We start from the raw sequence: 17481 nt of genomic DNA, 5'->3' as shown, positions 1-17481 counted from the left end.
TTTTCTATCTTAACGTAGCCTATTAAGACATAAAATGTGATTTGTTATCACTAACATCGTACTAGACGTTGTCAGCCCTTTAGCCTACCATAAGGACTACATCAGAACGTCACAGTAACCATAGACTGAGACATCTCTCAAATGGAAGGTCAGGGATTTGATCCCCAGTACCTGCAGCCACATGTCTCGTACTAAGACACTTAACCTCAAGTTGGTCTTCAGTGGTCTTCAGCAAGTTGACAGTAATTTTCCTAATATTGTAAAACCTTGAAATGGGTCAGTAAGGCCAGTGTCTGCAGAACTAAGAGAAACAAAAATGGAGCCGCTGGATCTCCCTGTTTTATATGCGAGTGGTTCCCCATGGCAGTTTACAGTCAGGCTATTACAGTCAGTACATAAAGTTTGTATCGCTTTAAAGTATATAGACCAAAGCCAAAAAGTTCAAAACCAACCAAAGATAGTGTTTGACTGTATAAAATGCTTTAAACATGTCTACGAATAAAAATGTAACTTTTGTCTGTAGGCCTAATCCTTACAATCAGTCAAAGATGAATCTGATATTGTTACTGATAGGACTATGTCTTGTATAAACCCAGACTGACAGTCATCATTGTGTCCTAACATAACTTCATGAAGTTATGTTAGGACATAGCATCATCATCATCATTTAGCATCCTTTATTAATTAAAGTTATAGGCCTCCAATTACCAAATGGTTATCGGTCCTTATTAGGTTTGGTTGAAGGTAGTTAAACCTTGGCACATAGATGGTGGATGTTTACCTGCTGTTGATTTTTTTTAAACATACAACAATAATTCAGAAATATGATCTTGAAATACCATACAAAATTCTCCAGTAAAACCGTCATTACATGGTGATTTATTGTCTTTAAATGTATTAATATTTTTGCTAATCCATCAAGGGACAAGGGCTGATCACAAATTTCTCTTTCAGTAATACTAATATTTCACGCTTTATTTTATATGAAAGGAATAAAACTAGATAAGTTATGGCTGTTATTTGGTTAAGAATATAATTTTTTATAATATTCTTACACTAAATTCGAAATTGTTAAGAAATCCTCAGAAATTTGTTTGTCAATCTTGGTTTTATGCATAGGCATATTATTAATACTGGCATTTTGTTTTTCTAGTATTCTTCTCACCATGTTCCATCCAGTTCCGCCTACAGCAAATAAAGGCACCATGTGCCAAAATTTTGATTGTCCAGTTCAGATTCAGATAACTTACTGATATCATTTGGAGAGGGGTCATTATTTTCATAAATTAAGATAGTAACCTTAAGGATTGTATCTTGTGTAATCCTTCTTTTCTTTAGGTAGTTCCTTTTAATTGCCATATTACGGATCTGATATGTTGTATATTGCAAATGTTTGCCGTATTTATTTGCTTGAACTTTCTACCAGTTACCTTTAATTACTTCTTTGGCTCTTTCTCTGAATAGTTTATCACACAAAGGTGATTTTCAAGTAGTCTGAGTTCTATCTAATAGACATGTTCTTTATTTGTAATATTAAAGAAAACATTTTGTGATCAGTAAATACTGATGGTTAAATTTTTGTTAAAACTGGCACCTGTTTGAACTTCTCTTTCACGCTTTTGGTTTACGTATGACGACACATGCGACGTCTGCTCTTACTCACTCTGATTGGTCACCCTGGAAATGAAAATGACATTTACCAAGATGGCGATGGGCGACAGAGAAAAGTGATGAGAGAATAGAACAACAAGCGATACAACTGCAGAACCGTGTACATTTATGTACCCTGTGCGTCTTTTTCTAAGCAGACCACTATTTAATCTCCGGGAAACTGTCAATCACATACCGAGAGACCGCACCGGTCTACAAAGAAACAAGTATTCAGCTAACTGTTTGCTAACTAGCTGCTAAAGTAGCAACAAGCTAACGTTCGCTAACTGCGGAAGGCGAGAGGGGAGAAGCTCGAAGTACAAGCCGTCAAGTCAAGAGCATTTTTTAAAGTCAATAGACCGCTACCTTCAATAAATACAACACCATCGCAGAGTTTGCAGCACGGACCAGTTCGTCCAAACCAGGGGTTTGTCTGGAAAGTAACCTTCTACATATTATAAGGATACAAGAAAGAAAAGACGAGGAAAGGCGTCATCTTTGCTGATCTGACGCCATGGCTCATTCCCCTCTTCAGAGTGGACTGACAGGGCTTCAGGTAAAATAACATGTTTTTATATGGTTTTCAAACATTCAGGTGTGAGTCCATTTGGCTCAGAGACTCCTGACATTTAACTTCAAGTCTCCTCTTATCTCCAGCTCTGAAGTTTAACTCGATGGCTGTTAATAACTTTTATCTACAGGAACACTTCATCATTATCACCTCTAACACTATCAGGTGGCTTTACACTGATACATGGACATACCTGTCAAAGTCCAGCAACCGTTATGACACTTTGTGATGGCAGTCGTTTTGTTTGTCTTCTAGTTGTCTATAAAATGACTGAAAGGCTGTTAAACTAGAGATGTACTCTTAATGCTGCTGTCTGACATTATTCCTTGTTTAATATGTCCCTCAATCGTTGTAGGCCAAAAATGTAAAACACATTTTTACAGCGTTAAATACGATGTGTCCAAGCTGATATTTTGTCAATGTTCACTTTTGTAAGTTTGAGCAGCAATGCAAAATTAGAAGTTCACTTTATCATGTGTATTTTTTATGTTTTTATGTAGTTTATTAATACCTGAAGGGGAATGACTATGTAATACATGGAGTGTAATGCATGAAAAAAGCAAATCAGAAAATGCTCTCTTTTTGGAAGCTAGTGCTATTAAATGGTATTCTGGCACAAATGCTTACTGAAAACCATCAATGAGTTGCCCAGTTATTCTGCGATCAACTAACTTATCAATTGACTAAATGCTCTAGCTCTATTAGTTTAAGTTATCTACACTGATGCTCTACAACACATCATTCTGTATCTGTGTATTTACTTCCTTCATTCTGTAATATGTCATTTTATGAGCCCTGGATGTCATTTGTCTTCCAGTTATCATGTCTATTGGTTTTGTCCAGGGCTGCAGCTAACACAAACTTTTAATGTTGAGTATTCTAATCTACCATCAAATATTGAATCAGTCAGCTATTCTCTGATGCATCCAAAATGAGTCATGACTCAAACAACATAATTTCACACTTTACGTTTTTATGGCCCTTATTATTTTTGTAATCATGCAATTATAAAGCTGCATAAAATGTAATAAAAAAACATACAGTTAATGTCCTTTTCAGAAATGCCATGGTGTCTTCAGATTATATATTATGTCTAGCCAGCTGTGAAAAACCTAAAGATATTAAGTCTGCTATGATGGAAAACGGGACAGATAGTCAAGAATTCCAAGAAATCTTTGGAAATATTGCAAAAAAAAAATCATGATCTTGAAGCAGCAATGTTTTTGTTGTTTATTGCAACTGAAGTGAAAATTACATCCAGTTGTTACACATTTTTGCCCTGCCCCTCTACGTCGACTATCACAAGACAATAGATGCAAAACAAGAATCGGTTCGTTGATTGACAGTTTCAATCTTTAATTTTGACCACACAGCATTTACATCTTTTTTTAAACTTATTTAAGTATATAGTAATTTTAAAGATTTTAAATTTAGTATATTTAAGCTCTTATTTTATTTTTTGTTTAACTCATTTTTTATTGAGTTCAACCAGCCATTAGCTTGCAGTCAGTACATGTCCGACTCCTGCTTGAAGAATTTGGTGGTAGGTAAATCCGACTACAGTCCATGTAAGACATGTGGCATCTGTCTGTGGTGGCATAACCCAAACATACATCACTACTCTATACAGTTGATTGCACACAAGCTGGTTCTCTAGGATGAATAATTATTCATTATCATATGCACTGACAGACAAACTGAAGACTTATAAAATAATAAATAAAAACGCAAATCCCTACACTTTGCACTGCAACTTCTGCCTAACAATCTTTTCAACATTAATAGTGAAAGAGTTCTACAATCTTGTTACTTAAAAAGCAGGTTTAAATGAGAAAAGGACCCCTCAGGTTCATATGCACAGGAGTGTGAGCAGATGGAAGTTTGGCAGTGAGCCTTTGACCGCAAGGGTGTGGTGCGTGGATGACACTAGACTACACAGTTGTGTGGTGCAGATGGGGGAGCATCAAACACATGCTTTTAGAGCGAGGTTCAGGCAGCTTTAGTTGTCACTGCAAACCTGCTGACTGTGGATATGGCAAGTACATTCCCATCATGTGTAGTCTGTGGCAGCAGCGCCTTTGTTGTTTTTCCCTTTGTTTTTACAGAGGTCAGCCTCAACATTATAATTTTCACCTGGATGACTGATCACACCAGTGTTGTGATAGTATTTTGGACGTGTTGTTTCTGCTCTGCTTTATTGTGCACCGCGTTCTGTCTATTTGTCTTTGTTGCTAAGTCCCTTTGCTATCAAATCCAGCAGCCCCCTCTTTGCTAGTTTTTCAAAGTGAAGCTGCTCATCTCCCCCTCCACAAGGTTTGACCACCATGCATTAGCACTTTTACTGGAAACAGTTCTCTGGGGGACCAAAAGCAATATGCTCTATGAGTCAACACATCATCCATGTTCTTAGTGCTGGGTTACAAGGTAATTTAAGCATTTGGCCTATTTGATTCGGATCTTTGATATCAAAGTTTCATCTAGTTGATGATGATTTTGCATTATGAATTATCAGGTCAAAATCATATGTAATGCTTTTTGAAAAATGCAATCTTTTTCAGTTAAAGCTCGTTGTATAATACTCTTCGACTTTTTGAAAAGACGTTACTGCCGACTATACTCAGACAGTTTAGGCTAATGATTGTGCTACATGAAAGGAAATTGAACCGGCCAACTTAAAGACCATTATTCCCTCTCTGGTGCTCCACGGGGAAATAAGCCATTTAGTGAAGTCAATAAGCCAAGGAGCTGTCATACAGTTTGTCCTGAAGGCTTGTGTTTGTGGAGGAGGTCATTAAGCCTCAGGTATGTCTGGGTTACACTGCCCCTCGATTTAGGTGTCAAATTGATTTGAAAAAGTTCTTAAGTTGGTCTGCATGGAGATGTTGAGGCCAGGCCAAAGAACAATATAGGTGGCTGTGTAGTCATGAATTCCCACGCTCTGCCTCAGTTAAGTGACACAGAAGTTAATAAAGTATAGGCTTTAGCTTTTGGGAAAGGCAAACTCATCATTCAGCAATAGAGGACAGATCACATCCAGCCTTAGCAGATAAACTGCTAAGGCTGGATGTATAAAACAAAGAAGAGATATCTCCAGCCAATCATTATTGATCAGTATTGTCTGTACTTAACCCGATAAGTTATCAAGTGTTTTTTCCAGTTATTTGGCCCACACTGAATGGTGATGCTAATGTCAGCTTGGGCTCTGTTTAACTTCTAGAAACTTTTGTTATAATGAAATATTTAAATTATGTGAAGAGATGAAGTGAGTCAAACGTTATAAGTAACCCGGGCACTTGCCAACTATCTGCTATCCTCTTTTTTAATAGTTGCTGCAAGTGTAGCTAAAACGATGGACAGGAAATAGAAAACAGCAAGAAATTTGTGTTTGCGGTTTATAATTATTTTGGAGTCAAGGGAGACATTGTGTTACATAAATACACTATTTCTTCTTTTTAAACTGTATTTTTTTCATACATAGGGACTAGACTTGGAACTATGCTGTTTGTATGAGGACTTGTTAATCATTTTATCTCCTGTGCCTTTTATGTCTTTGTGCATCAAAATATAGCTCATGAGTCACCTGTGGTTATCAGTTCCTTTACGTGCACTATTTTTCTTGTCTCTCCATGTCACTCAGAACTTCAGAGCCGATCCGGAGGAGTTTTTTACCAAGCTGGATAGAATAGGCAAAGGCTCTTTTGGGGAAGTCTTCAAAGGCATCGACAAACGGACGCAAAAAGTTGTGGCCATTAAGATTATTGATCTGGAAGAAGCCGAGGATGAAATAGAGGATATTCAACAGGAAATCACAGTTCTGAGCCAATGTGACAGCCCCTTTATCACCAAGTATTATGGATCCTATCTCAAGGTAAGCATTAACTCACTGAAGAAAACCGTCGGGTTCTGTTATGATCAGTCCTCAACATAATGCACATGTCAGTAGTGTGTTACTGCAAACAAGCTACTGTACGTATGGATGCTATGTAGGTCAATTAATAATGCATATGGGTAATGGAACAAGTATTGCCTGTGTAATGTACATGCACATACTGCTGTGTAACAACAAGAAATAGGCCGAAGATGAAGTAGTATACAGCTTGTGGCTTTTGACACTGCTGTCTGTGTTTATCTTGACATTGCTCTTATTTTGTTCCTTTTTTTGAAACAAAATGGATTTAAATAAACGAAGTGACTGAGATGAAATGTTGCAGCTTTTAGTTTCAGTGTCAGGCTGTTGACATGCAAGCTGTGGAGGAATCAATTCTGCCTTTCTTTGGATATAATCTAAGCCAGCCTTGGACCAAAAACAACAACAACAAGTCTTAAGCTGTTTTCACGTATGCACTCCTGAAAATATCTAGATCATTTCAGACTGCTCCTGAAATTCTCCTGACCTGGCTGTTCACATTTTGCTCCTCACAGCGAGAGACTATCTCTGTCAGAAGTGGGAGGGGGGTCTACGGGGGCAAGACATGATGTAAAAGGAATGATGGTGAAGTAGTGGAGAGTCCAGAGTCAGCTATACCATGCTATGATGAGAAAAGTTTGCCTTTATATCGATGCTACGTTGTGTAGTTTGACAGAACAAGAAGAAGAGTATACTGGCAAACAGAGAACATAATGCAGCTGTTCAATTATGTGCACGGAGATTGTAACAGTCATGTACATACAGTCCATGCACCGTGCAGAATATAAACATCACAACCCCCACCCGCTCACTCGAGGTAAATTCTCCGGATTACATCCTGCTGTGTTCTTACATCAGCTCACTTGGACTTTCTGCGGCAAATAATACTAGGGAGCGTGCAGGAGAAATTCTGGATAAAGTTGGGAGTGAAAAACTTACAGCCCCTCGAGAAAATATCAGGTGTTTTTCAGGAGTTTTCTGCAAGTGTGAAGGCCCTATGTGGTGTTTTGATCATGTGTTATAGCTGTATTGACAGCAACACTTAGATGAAAACCACATTTTGTGTCTATAATAGATTTTCTGGCTCACTCCATGTGGTAGTGCTCTAAGTGCCTCTCACAGCATTTACTATATTACTTAACAGCAGATAGGAGAGAGGTGACGTCCATTAGCCCAGGTCTGCTGCTGGCTGACGAGGAGAATTAGGGCTTATTTGTGTGTAGGGTGTAAGCGTGGTATTTGCTGTGTGTGTGTGTGCGCGCAGTGTGCTTGTATTTAAGTATGTGTTGCACAACTTTAAAGTGGTAATGTTAAGATCTACACTCGCAATGCTCCAGATAATGAAATAAATGATCTGTTTTTTTAATATATTTTCTACTTTTGATTTGTTTGTTTTTCTTTTTTGTCTTGTGGCGGCAGCTAGAGCATCCGTTCATTAGGGGCTTTGCTTCCTGCGGCTATGCCAAGGTAGCTGTTCTTTGAAAACCTCTGCACTAAAGCCCAGAGATTTCAAACGGCTAGGTAGGCTTACACAAGAGGGTCACACAAACAAGTCGTGCTGGGGGAGAGAGAGGAGAGAGCTGAAGCAGAGATATTTGGGACAGGTGCATGCTTGTGATCTAAAAACAACATGACTTAACTTATTATAGTTTGTCTCCATTTTTTTATCCTGCCTGCCAGCATGGTCAGTAGAAGCAGCAGCGACTATATCATTCAACTCATGTAGGCAATTAAGTAACTTACATCTGCTGAACGAGATTGTAGATTGAACAAGTCTGATTGACTTAACTTTAAAAAAAATCACATTCTTCTGAGATGTCACTAATTCAACAAGAAATAACGCACATAGTTTTTAATTTGGTGTAATTTAATTGTACTTCTCAATTTTCTAAAGAATGTCAAATAAATAGAAAAAAAATACTAATTTAAAGGTAAAAACTTAATGAAGCTGCAAAGTCCCCCACGGATAGTTGTCATTATTTCCTGTGATGTATTTACAACAGGATGTGTAGAAGAAATGTAAGTAAAGATTTCCTATCAGGTACATGGTGTGTTTAGTTGTCTCTCACACTCTGCCCCTGAAGGGAAGCATAAAGAAACAGAGCCCACAGGTGGGTGCTGCTCTGTGTGTTAGTTGGTGTGGGTAAGAATGGTGTCAGTGTTTGCAGCAGCAGCAAATTCTGTCTGAGTAAGTTTGACATCTGAAGTAATTTGTGTGAACCAGAAGATAGCAGCACACAAGCTCATCTGACACATCCACAGATCTCCTTGAGTTATAGTGACACTTTGTCTGTCTGGCTAAACTACCTCTACAGGTGATGTTTATTTATTCATATGAAAATGTTGCTCTTGTGTAGGAAACCAAGTTCACTGAGCATGACCAGGTCTGACAGCTATGATGCTTCTGGTGGTTCAGACGAGGACAAGATTCACTCCTGCTGCATTTAGCCTGTAGCAGAAAAGAGGTGTCTATGGCTGTATGACATAAATACTTATCATGTCATGTTGCCAGGATTTAAAGTACATCTATTGAATAGGAGATTTATTATATAATTATTATAATGTTTGTTTTAAGAACTAGCTGATTTAAGACTTATGAACATATTACACAGTTGAAGTCCTCTGTACTCCAAAGCTGCAGAAGAAATCAGCACACAGTAACTGTGAAATTGTAATAAACAGAGTATTCAAGTGTCAGTGAACAAACAGATAATTATTCCAGTTAACATTTGCAGATCAGTTGTAAGTTATAAGCTGATGGAGAAGACTCCAAGCACACGGCACATTAGCTAGACCACTTGCCTTTATCAGTGTTTTTTTTTTTCTCAGCCATTTACTGAACAACTAGTTCACACTGATGCTTTGTGAATATTATTGACTTGTCATTAATTTGTCATTGTGGAAATAATCTACTGATCTATGCAGTTAGGAATGGATCAACCAGAAATCAAGTATATGTCATGATATTACTTTTGTTTCAGCCTCTGGGTTTGTATCTCCACAAAACACTGTGAGTTAGTTTGTGCAAACTTAAGCACTCTCCATCTCCAACAGTTGAATTGAATACCATAGGATTTCCCTCTTAAGCAGCAAAATACTCCGTTTAACTATCTGATTAAATCACTGACTTATTTTTCAGGGTACAAAGTTATGGATCATTATGGAATATTTGGGTGGAGGGTCAGCCCTGGATTTGGTAAGTATTAGTCAAACATTTCTAAAGTAATAATTTGATCTGCATGTACTTATAACAGTTCTCTAATGTGAATGAATATTTCAAATGTGTTTATCCGTTCTCTCAGCTGGAACCAGGTGCACTGGATGAAACCCAGATTGCCACAATTCTGAGAGAGATCCTGAAAGGGCTTGAGTATCTGCACTCTGAAAAGAAAATCCACAGGGATATCAAAGGTGAGGCTGCCACAGGCCATTCTCTTGTTTTATTACAAATCTTGTAAATGGTTTAACGGTGACATCAGGCTCTGCGGTCATGTGAATAACACTGAAGTCAGTTTGATTATTCACTACGACCAGTGTTTACCAGCTGCTGAGGAATTGTTTTTCTAAAAAGTTAAATTCCACACCTGCCCAGTGTTTCGTCATCACTGTTTTTTGTCTCAGAGATTCTGGTAAGGGAATAGCGACTGTCTACTGATCAGAGATCTCTTGTTACTTGTCCTGTCCTTAAAAGTCTTTATGTACTTCAATAATCCACCGCACACTGATAATGACTTTACTGTGACCTTATAGAGCTCAACAGTGACCACCCACTCCTTGGCTGCTCTGGTTCCAGATGTAAATTTCCCGATTCAAATCCTCCTTTGACATTTCGTAAATGCTTTATTCAAGAGATAGGCGCATGGAAGACAACCAGCTACCCCTATAGTCGTGACTATAGTACATTTTTAATCTGCGCAGACAGACAAAAAGGCAAAGGTACAAGACTCTGTACATCAGAGTCAAGGAACTAGCTATCCCACAATCCATTGTGAAGGATATTTCTTCTCTGTAAATGTAACTTTTATAGTTGTTATACTGTTTATACTCACAAGTGTTGTACAATGTTGAGAAATATTTCAATTGTATTCACTGCTGCATAACAAGGTTATTAGTACTCTCGTGTTAGCTAACTGAATACAATAGATAGTTACATTCTGCTGCCGAGCTTCTGCCACTAAACGGGAAAGGGCGAGTGTGAAGGGACCTCCTGAAGGGACCTGGTGACAAACCTTCTTATGGGCCTACATTACCTGCAGAAAGAAATACTTTATCATGTGGAGTCTCACATCCTGTGCTTCATTGACTTATTGTGGTTAGATTGTATTCAGTTGATAAATCTAATATGCCTCTCTTCTTAAGAGCTGGTTAATCAAATCGCCCCCTGTGGGTTCAGGTCTCACTCTTTAAAGGCCAATACATTACAAGGTAGTAACCCAACCCATGGTGTTTCTCCGTGTTGTGTCTAACAATGGCATAATCCATTTTACCTTTTCTAACAGCAGACATGTCCACAGTAAAGTCATGTTCAGTGTGCGGCTGATTATTCATTTATTTTCTAATTGTATGTTGCGACTAGGGCTGGGTATCGTTCAAAAATGTTTTGATACCGATATTGATACCTTGACTTCGATACCGATTCCTAAATGATACTTTTTTCGATACCAATTTTATAAAAATCCATTTTAACAAAAAAAATTACATTACACATTATGATACAAATCTTTAGTTTTATTTTTCAGCTCCATGGAATATTAAAACATTCAAGCTGTTTCATAACATGAGAATATAAACCATTTTACCACAATGTGGTTTAACTAAAGTTTCAACACTGTCTGTTTTGATCAGACAGACATTTTTCTAAAGTTAACGATGCACACTGTAGTCAAGCCTCTCAAAACACAACAACCCGTCTGGTTAAGCAGCCAATCACCATTACCAGTGGTAACAGGCAGAAGCTGGGAACAATCGTTTAAAGTGACATAGCTTTGTCTGTCCCACTGTTTGAAGAAGCTCATACTTCTGTGTTTCTTGCTTTCAGCTGCCAACGTGTTGCTGTCGGAACAAGGTGATGTGAAGCTGGCAGACTTTGGAGTGGCAGGCCAGCTGACAGACACCCAGATCAAAAGAAACACATTCGTTGGTACTCCTTTCTGGATGGCACCTGAAGTCATAAAACAATCCGCCTACGATTCAAAGGTCAGGCAGCTTTTGGGTTACGCCACAGAATGACAGAAATGCAACAATTTTAAATAGAGAATAACAAAATAGATTTCTAAAGACAGTCAATGATACTTAATGATACTTATAAAACTGTCAATCATTTTGAAACAACAGTAAAGCTTTACAAGACACAGAAAAGTGGTTTGTCTTTCAGATAGTCTGAACAGTTAAATATGAGTTTACCACATCTGGTTTGTGATGAACATCTGGAGAAGCAGGAGTTCTTCTAGCTTGCTCGTCTACCTGTGGGTTAGCAGTGAGTGAAGCTACAACAGTGAAGAGAGAGAGGGGACAGTGAGAGAATAATGTTAGCCACAAAATAAAGTCTAAATATAATGTAGTCAGCTGACATTAAGTACGTGTGAGAAGAGAGAGCTTACAGAGAAACTGATTGGAAATGTGGAACAAAACTTCTCAATATGTTTAGAATGTTGTGTGTTGTTTAACAGTGAAGTATATGGAACTATTTGTGTTATAATAACTTTAAGTGATAGTGACGTTTTTTTTATAATGAAAGGCTTTTGTAATGGGGCCATACAAGTCAACTCTGAAAAGTCAATACTGTGGCTCAGTTGGTAGAGTCGTCACCTCTAAACCGGAAGGTTAAGGGTTCGATCCCCAGCTGGGCATCATGTCCGATGTGTATTGCTCCCGCTGCTTCGATGGCGGTGTATGAATGGATTATTGTTGTACTTACCGGTACTCTCTGAAGTATGTCGCTTTGGATAAAAGTGTCTGCTAAGTGAAATGTCCTACAAGTATGAGTTAGAGAAGGATGAAATATAAAACAATACAAGCCAGAGCACAAAGTTACATAAAGCTTGCTTCAACATTGAAAAAGGTAATAAGTGTTTCCTATACATTTATCCAGCACAGGTTGAACACATTCTTCTTCTTCAGTCATTCTTGTTTAAACACAGTTGGAGCTTCCCATGTTCACAGCCCGCCTCAGTATTATGAAAGGTGGTAATAGACACTGACCAAAGGAAACAGATGTGTGAGAAATTTCTGCCCGATGATCTGTGTCGTCTCGTCTTTCTCTCTGTGTTCTGTTTACTGTGTGCTTGTTTTTGACTGAGGTTTGCAAGGCTGGGTTTCTACAAATGAGCAAGTGCATATTTTTGGGATGGCCACGACATGAGTCAGTGTGGCTTCTCAATGCAGCCACTATGTCACAGTCTGCAGAGCTTCCTCTAATACACCCGTGCTGCTTAAGTCATCTAAATGTCATTTCAGACAGCATTGTGTGTCTATTTGTGGACGAGTGATTGAGATTCTGCTGCTTTAATGATAAAGGGGATTGTGTTTGTTTTACAGGCAGACATCTGGTCATTGGGTATAACAGCAATAGAACTGGCTAAAGGAGAGCCGCCTCACTCTGAGCTTCATCCCATGAAGGTCTTATTCCTCATTCCAAAGAACAATCCGCCAACACTAGAAGGAAACTACAGTAAACCACTTAAAGAATTTATTGAAGCCTGTCTAAATAAGGAGCCTAGCTTTGTAAGTTTCAAAGACTCTTGCTTCTATTTTTATGAGCATTATTGCACAGTATTCACTGTTTGTTTTCTTAATTCTGTTTTCATTAGAGGCCAACTGCCAAAGAGCTGTTAAAACACAAGTATATTGTAAGGCACGCCAAAAAGACGTCCTATCTGACAGAGCTGATCGACAGATACAAGAGGTGGAAATCTGAGCAGTCTCGGCATCAATCCAGCTCCGATGATTCCGACGAGTAAGTTATTAGACACAATCTCAAACAAAAAGCTTTGTGATGTTGTTGTGATTGTTCACCCAGATGAATGTCCTAAAATCCCGTCCCTGCAGGGAGTCAGACGGCCAGGCGGCTGGAGGAGACGATGCTGCCAATGATGAATGGATCTTCAACACCATCAGGGAGAAGGACCTGAAGAAGTTTCAGAATGGGGCAGCACAGCCTGCTGAGCTGGAAAGACAACAAGACAACCGGGTGCAGGAGTGTCCGAAGAGGCCTTTGTCACAAAGCTTAGCAGCAATCTTTTCTCCACTGTTTACTGAGGTGAAAGAAGCACCGATGCTCATCACAAAGAATACACTGTGTTATCAAATGCATTGACTTTATCAGAGATAACACCACAAATAGAATACTTAGGAAATGTATTTTCTATTGTTTTCTGAAATCTGTCATTGTTGCAGTTGAAAGAAAAGGGTGAGACAAGTAACGGCAAGCCGGAGGCTTCAGAGGAGCTGCGGGAGGCCATTTTCCTGGCGGAGGAAACACACCCGGGGATCTGTGACTCCCTAGTAGCTGAACTAGTGCAGAGACTTCAGAGGTACATATGGGTTCCTTATTTTTCATATTGTTGTACATTTTGTAATGTATCAGTGCTAAGTGATTTATACTTTCTAAGTGAGATATATTTCAAAGACAGCTGCTAGTTAAAATCTGTTTTATATGTGGATCTAGGGGGGGCAATGACAGTCAGTCCATTTTATAATCCATCGCTCCATCTCTTTGGTCCATTATCAAAGATCTTGACAAAAAAAAATTAAGTTAAACTTTGTGACTTAACTTCAGCAAAAACACGTCTTTAAATCCAGCGTAGTGCTAAACTGAGTCTTATATATTCCTGAACAGCTGCTGATGGTGAACTGTGTGTGTGTGTAGAAATAAAATCACAAGTGTGACTCAAGACTATCTGTCATGTTCAGAAGATAAATGAAACCTTTCTTTCTGATGATTTTCAGGTTTTCTGTGCCACATGCAGCTGCCACTCACTGAGACAAGCTTCCTCCAGCTCTGCTCTAATTCTCTACCCTGGTGGCAGGAGTCAGATCTTTTCTTCTGACCTCCAGATGAAGTCTCACAGGAAGATCTCCATCACTCATCTGCCTGAAGCGAATCCTGGCCTACTTAATGTCTGATTATACGTTAACACACCACCAGAGGGTCCTATTCAGGACAGTGAGTGGCCAGCCTGCTGTAAGATGTCCCTCCTTAATACCTCCTTCACAACTGTTTTTATTTTAGGGTGGAGTTACCTTTACTCTGCAAGGACTGTTGAGTTTTTGGTGTAAGTGAGTTTGTGGCTTTTTAAGGAGCCAAAGTTTCTGCATCCTTTCAGAGGAAAAAATCTGACTTAAGTGTGTGTGTGTGTGTGTGTGTGTGTGTGTGTGTGTGTGTGTGTGTGTGTGTGTGTGTGTGTGTGTGTGTGTGTGTGTGTGTGTGTGTGTGTGTGTGTGTGTGTGTGTGTGTGTGTGTGTGTGTGTGTGTGTGTGTGTGTGTGTGTGTGTGTGTGTGTGTGTGTGTGTGTGTGTGTGTGTGTGTGTGTGTGTGTGTGTGTGTGTGTGTGTGTGTGTGTCATCCTGTGAAACGTGTGGTGAGGAGTGATGAGTGGGCTTGAAGCATTCTATTGAAAACTCAGGTATCCTGCTTTAAGTGGACTGGGTCCTCTGGGAGATGGAAAGAGCTCTATAGGTTGGCTGTACAGACTTGTAAATAAGTTAATTTCTACAGATTTGTGAACAAATAAAGAAGCGTTTCTAATGGAACCACTGTGTACAAATGGCCAAATGCAAACTGTAGATAATGGTTTTGAGGTAAATATTTTGAGAGACTAAAATGGCCATATATGAGATTGCCTTGCCTTTCTACTTGTTCTTTTGTATATCAGTCTTTGATTTTCTCCAGATATAAAAAAACATTTTAGGTATCGTCAAGGAAAATGGCTGCCCTCTATCATGTTTCACTATTGATTAATGAAAGATTTCTTCATTCACTTTTTTGGTTTCACTCACTATGCTGTGGTTGTAATCATTTTGGAGAATGTAAAAAAAAAAAAAAAAAAAAAAAAAATTCACACAAGGCTGGACCACTGAAGCCCCCACCAGTTCTAAACACTGGATGCTGTGTTGTCAGACTGATTCAACATGTGTTTTTGACCAGTTAGATAAACTGAAGTTTCGTCCATTCATTCCATCATCTAGTTTCTTTATCAGCAGACTCTGTTAGTCTTCCTAAGAGCTGCAGAGGTACTATCTTTCTCCTCAGTGTACCTACAGCTTTAATTGCACTTCAAGTATAAATGCCTTTGACTATAAACAAAGTAGCCATAAAACAGTAGCATGAGACTAACAGTACTTTGCAGGTATGCTATCTGGGACAAAGAAAAGTCTGCCTGAAGTCTCGCAGCTCGGAGCTCGGAGTTGGTCTTTCAGTGTCGTATCTGCCGGGCTGTCCATTTGGACTTGTGAGTTTTTTTCAGTTGTACAGTAAACACAAATAGAGGTCTCACATAGCAGACGACTGCTGTCAGATGTACATATTTACATGAAGCCAGGAGGTGTTCAGAGACCACCTGTGTTCAGAGCGGCACTGCTACTACTTCTGACTGTAGTTTTCAAGGAATGTGCATGAAAGTATAACAGTATAAATCCTATTGGGAGGCCTGAGCAGTATGCGTTGTAGCACACTGCTGCAGGGCTGAAGGAATGTGGAGTCCTGAGTTGATTAAGCCTTAGAGTATTTGTGATGAATGGGATGAATAGTATTAGCTTTAAATTGTTAGATCAAATGTTTTTGTTGTGATTTTTTTTTTTCTCCCTCTGGCATTAAAATGCTTATGCAGCAATACTTTAAAAGACAATTGATCAAAGATGTTCCTATCATTCCTTGTCAGAATAATGAGCACATGAACAAATGGACCTGTTTTCTCTCAGATGAGAGGAGATTTGATTTAACCTGAATGAGCAGTGTGATGTTTTTTTTTTCCGGTAGACAATAAATGGCTCAATATGAATAAAGTGAGAGCTCAACAGTTTGGTATAAAGCATCATTTTTCCTTTTCAGGAGTTACATAAAAAAAAGCATGTGTTCACACATCTGTCTGGTAAATATAAATTATAGTTAGCAGCAAAGGCTGGAAATGAGGAAACAGCTGGCCTGAATTGTCTAAATGTTACAAAATCAATCACAAGCACATCTTAAGCTCACTGAAAAACTAGGGCTGTCAACATTAAATAGTTAACCAAGATTAATCAAGGTCTAAACGTAATGCATTCATTTTTTGGTCAATCGTGATAAATCACATTCTATTTGTCCCTTTAGACACACCGTAGATAAGCCTCTGCATTGTCTCCCTGTAGTCACAGTGAACAGAACACTGCTGCATCTTCCAAATGTCTCATTTCACTTTTAAAAACTTCTAGCCATTTCAGTTGACGAATGAAAAGTATGTTTCTCCCCCGTGTCATCAAATATTTCATTTTGTTACCGTTCCTGAAGTTAATTTAGTCACCTTTGATCTACGAGAAGGTCATACTTTATTTGACATAAATCAGTGTGGACGCCAGGAGTCATTTCTTAGCGCAAGTAGGCATATATTCTGTTCAACTATTTTTATAACCCAAAAGAGCAGTATTATGTGATGGAGGGAGTGAAGTTTGGTTCAGTGTACATTTCAGTAAACACTGGAGAGCAATCACTTCAAATGTACATTTCATTTTGTGTGACTTGGCTGACAGTTTCATAGTCCAGTATACATGTTTGCTAATTCAGGACAGTGCTGTTGGATTTATTGAGAGTTGTCAAATGCTTGAATAAAAAATAAAAAATCCAGTACAAATTTGATGAACAGTTCTGCCGTTGTTTGAGCTGTAACTTTTTGTTTTTCATGAACTGTGACTTCAGTCTCCATGTACACATATTAACCCTCATCTGCAACATGACCCATAACCCTAAACTGACCCATCAGGATATTCAAACTCCAGGTAGCTGCACGCTTTAATTGAGCTACTAAACTTCTTACAAGTGTTTTGTTTGATTCTTTTGTTTTTGCATCTGTGTTGTGTTGATGTCAGAGTGAATGTGTGTGTGTGTGACTGTGAGTAATTGTGATTGGCTCTCAAGTGGTGAGGGCTCTGTGGGGGATGGATGAGTGGAGAGAGAGAGAGAGAGAGGGGAAAAGGCAGGGGGGTACCTACTGTAATAACTACAATAGTCAACTTCATCACCATTATCATATAATATACAAGTATTTTATATTTTTTTAAAACGTAAATAAATTAAAATTTCATTTGATTTGTTTTTTTTCTTTGAAACCTCGTGTGTGTATTGGTGGTAAAGGTTCCCTTTTGTAGCTTCTCTGGAGGTTTT

General features: G+C 38.7%; 1 protein-coding gene across 1 annotated transcript; it reads left to right on the top strand.

Annotated features, from left to right (window-relative positions):
• The first annotated feature begins 1686 nt into the window (after positions 1-1686).
• Positions 1687-16956, top strand: stk24a (serine/threonine kinase 24a (STE20 homolog, yeast)). The gene is made up of 10 exons (XM_061054523.1): positions 1687-2206; positions 5859-6089; positions 9268-9324; positions 9431-9539; positions 11167-11324; positions 12666-12851; positions 12938-13083; positions 13176-13386; positions 13524-13660; positions 14076-16956. The coding sequence occupies exons 1-10, from the start codon at positions 2165-2167 to the stop codon at positions 14107-14109; spliced, it is 1311 nt and encodes a 436-aa protein (XP_060910506.1). The 5' UTR covers positions 1687-2164; the 3' UTR covers positions 14110-16956.
• The last annotated feature ends 525 nt before the right edge of the window (positions 16957-17481 follow it).

Source organism: Labrus mixtus, chromosome 13 (assembly GCF_963584025.1).
Source record: "Labrus mixtus chromosome 13, fLabMix1.1, whole genome shotgun sequence".
Lineage (NCBI taxonomy): Eukaryota > Metazoa > Chordata > Actinopteri > Labriformes > Labridae > Labrus > Labrus mixtus.
This window is presented reverse-complemented; position numbering and strand designations above follow the sequence as displayed.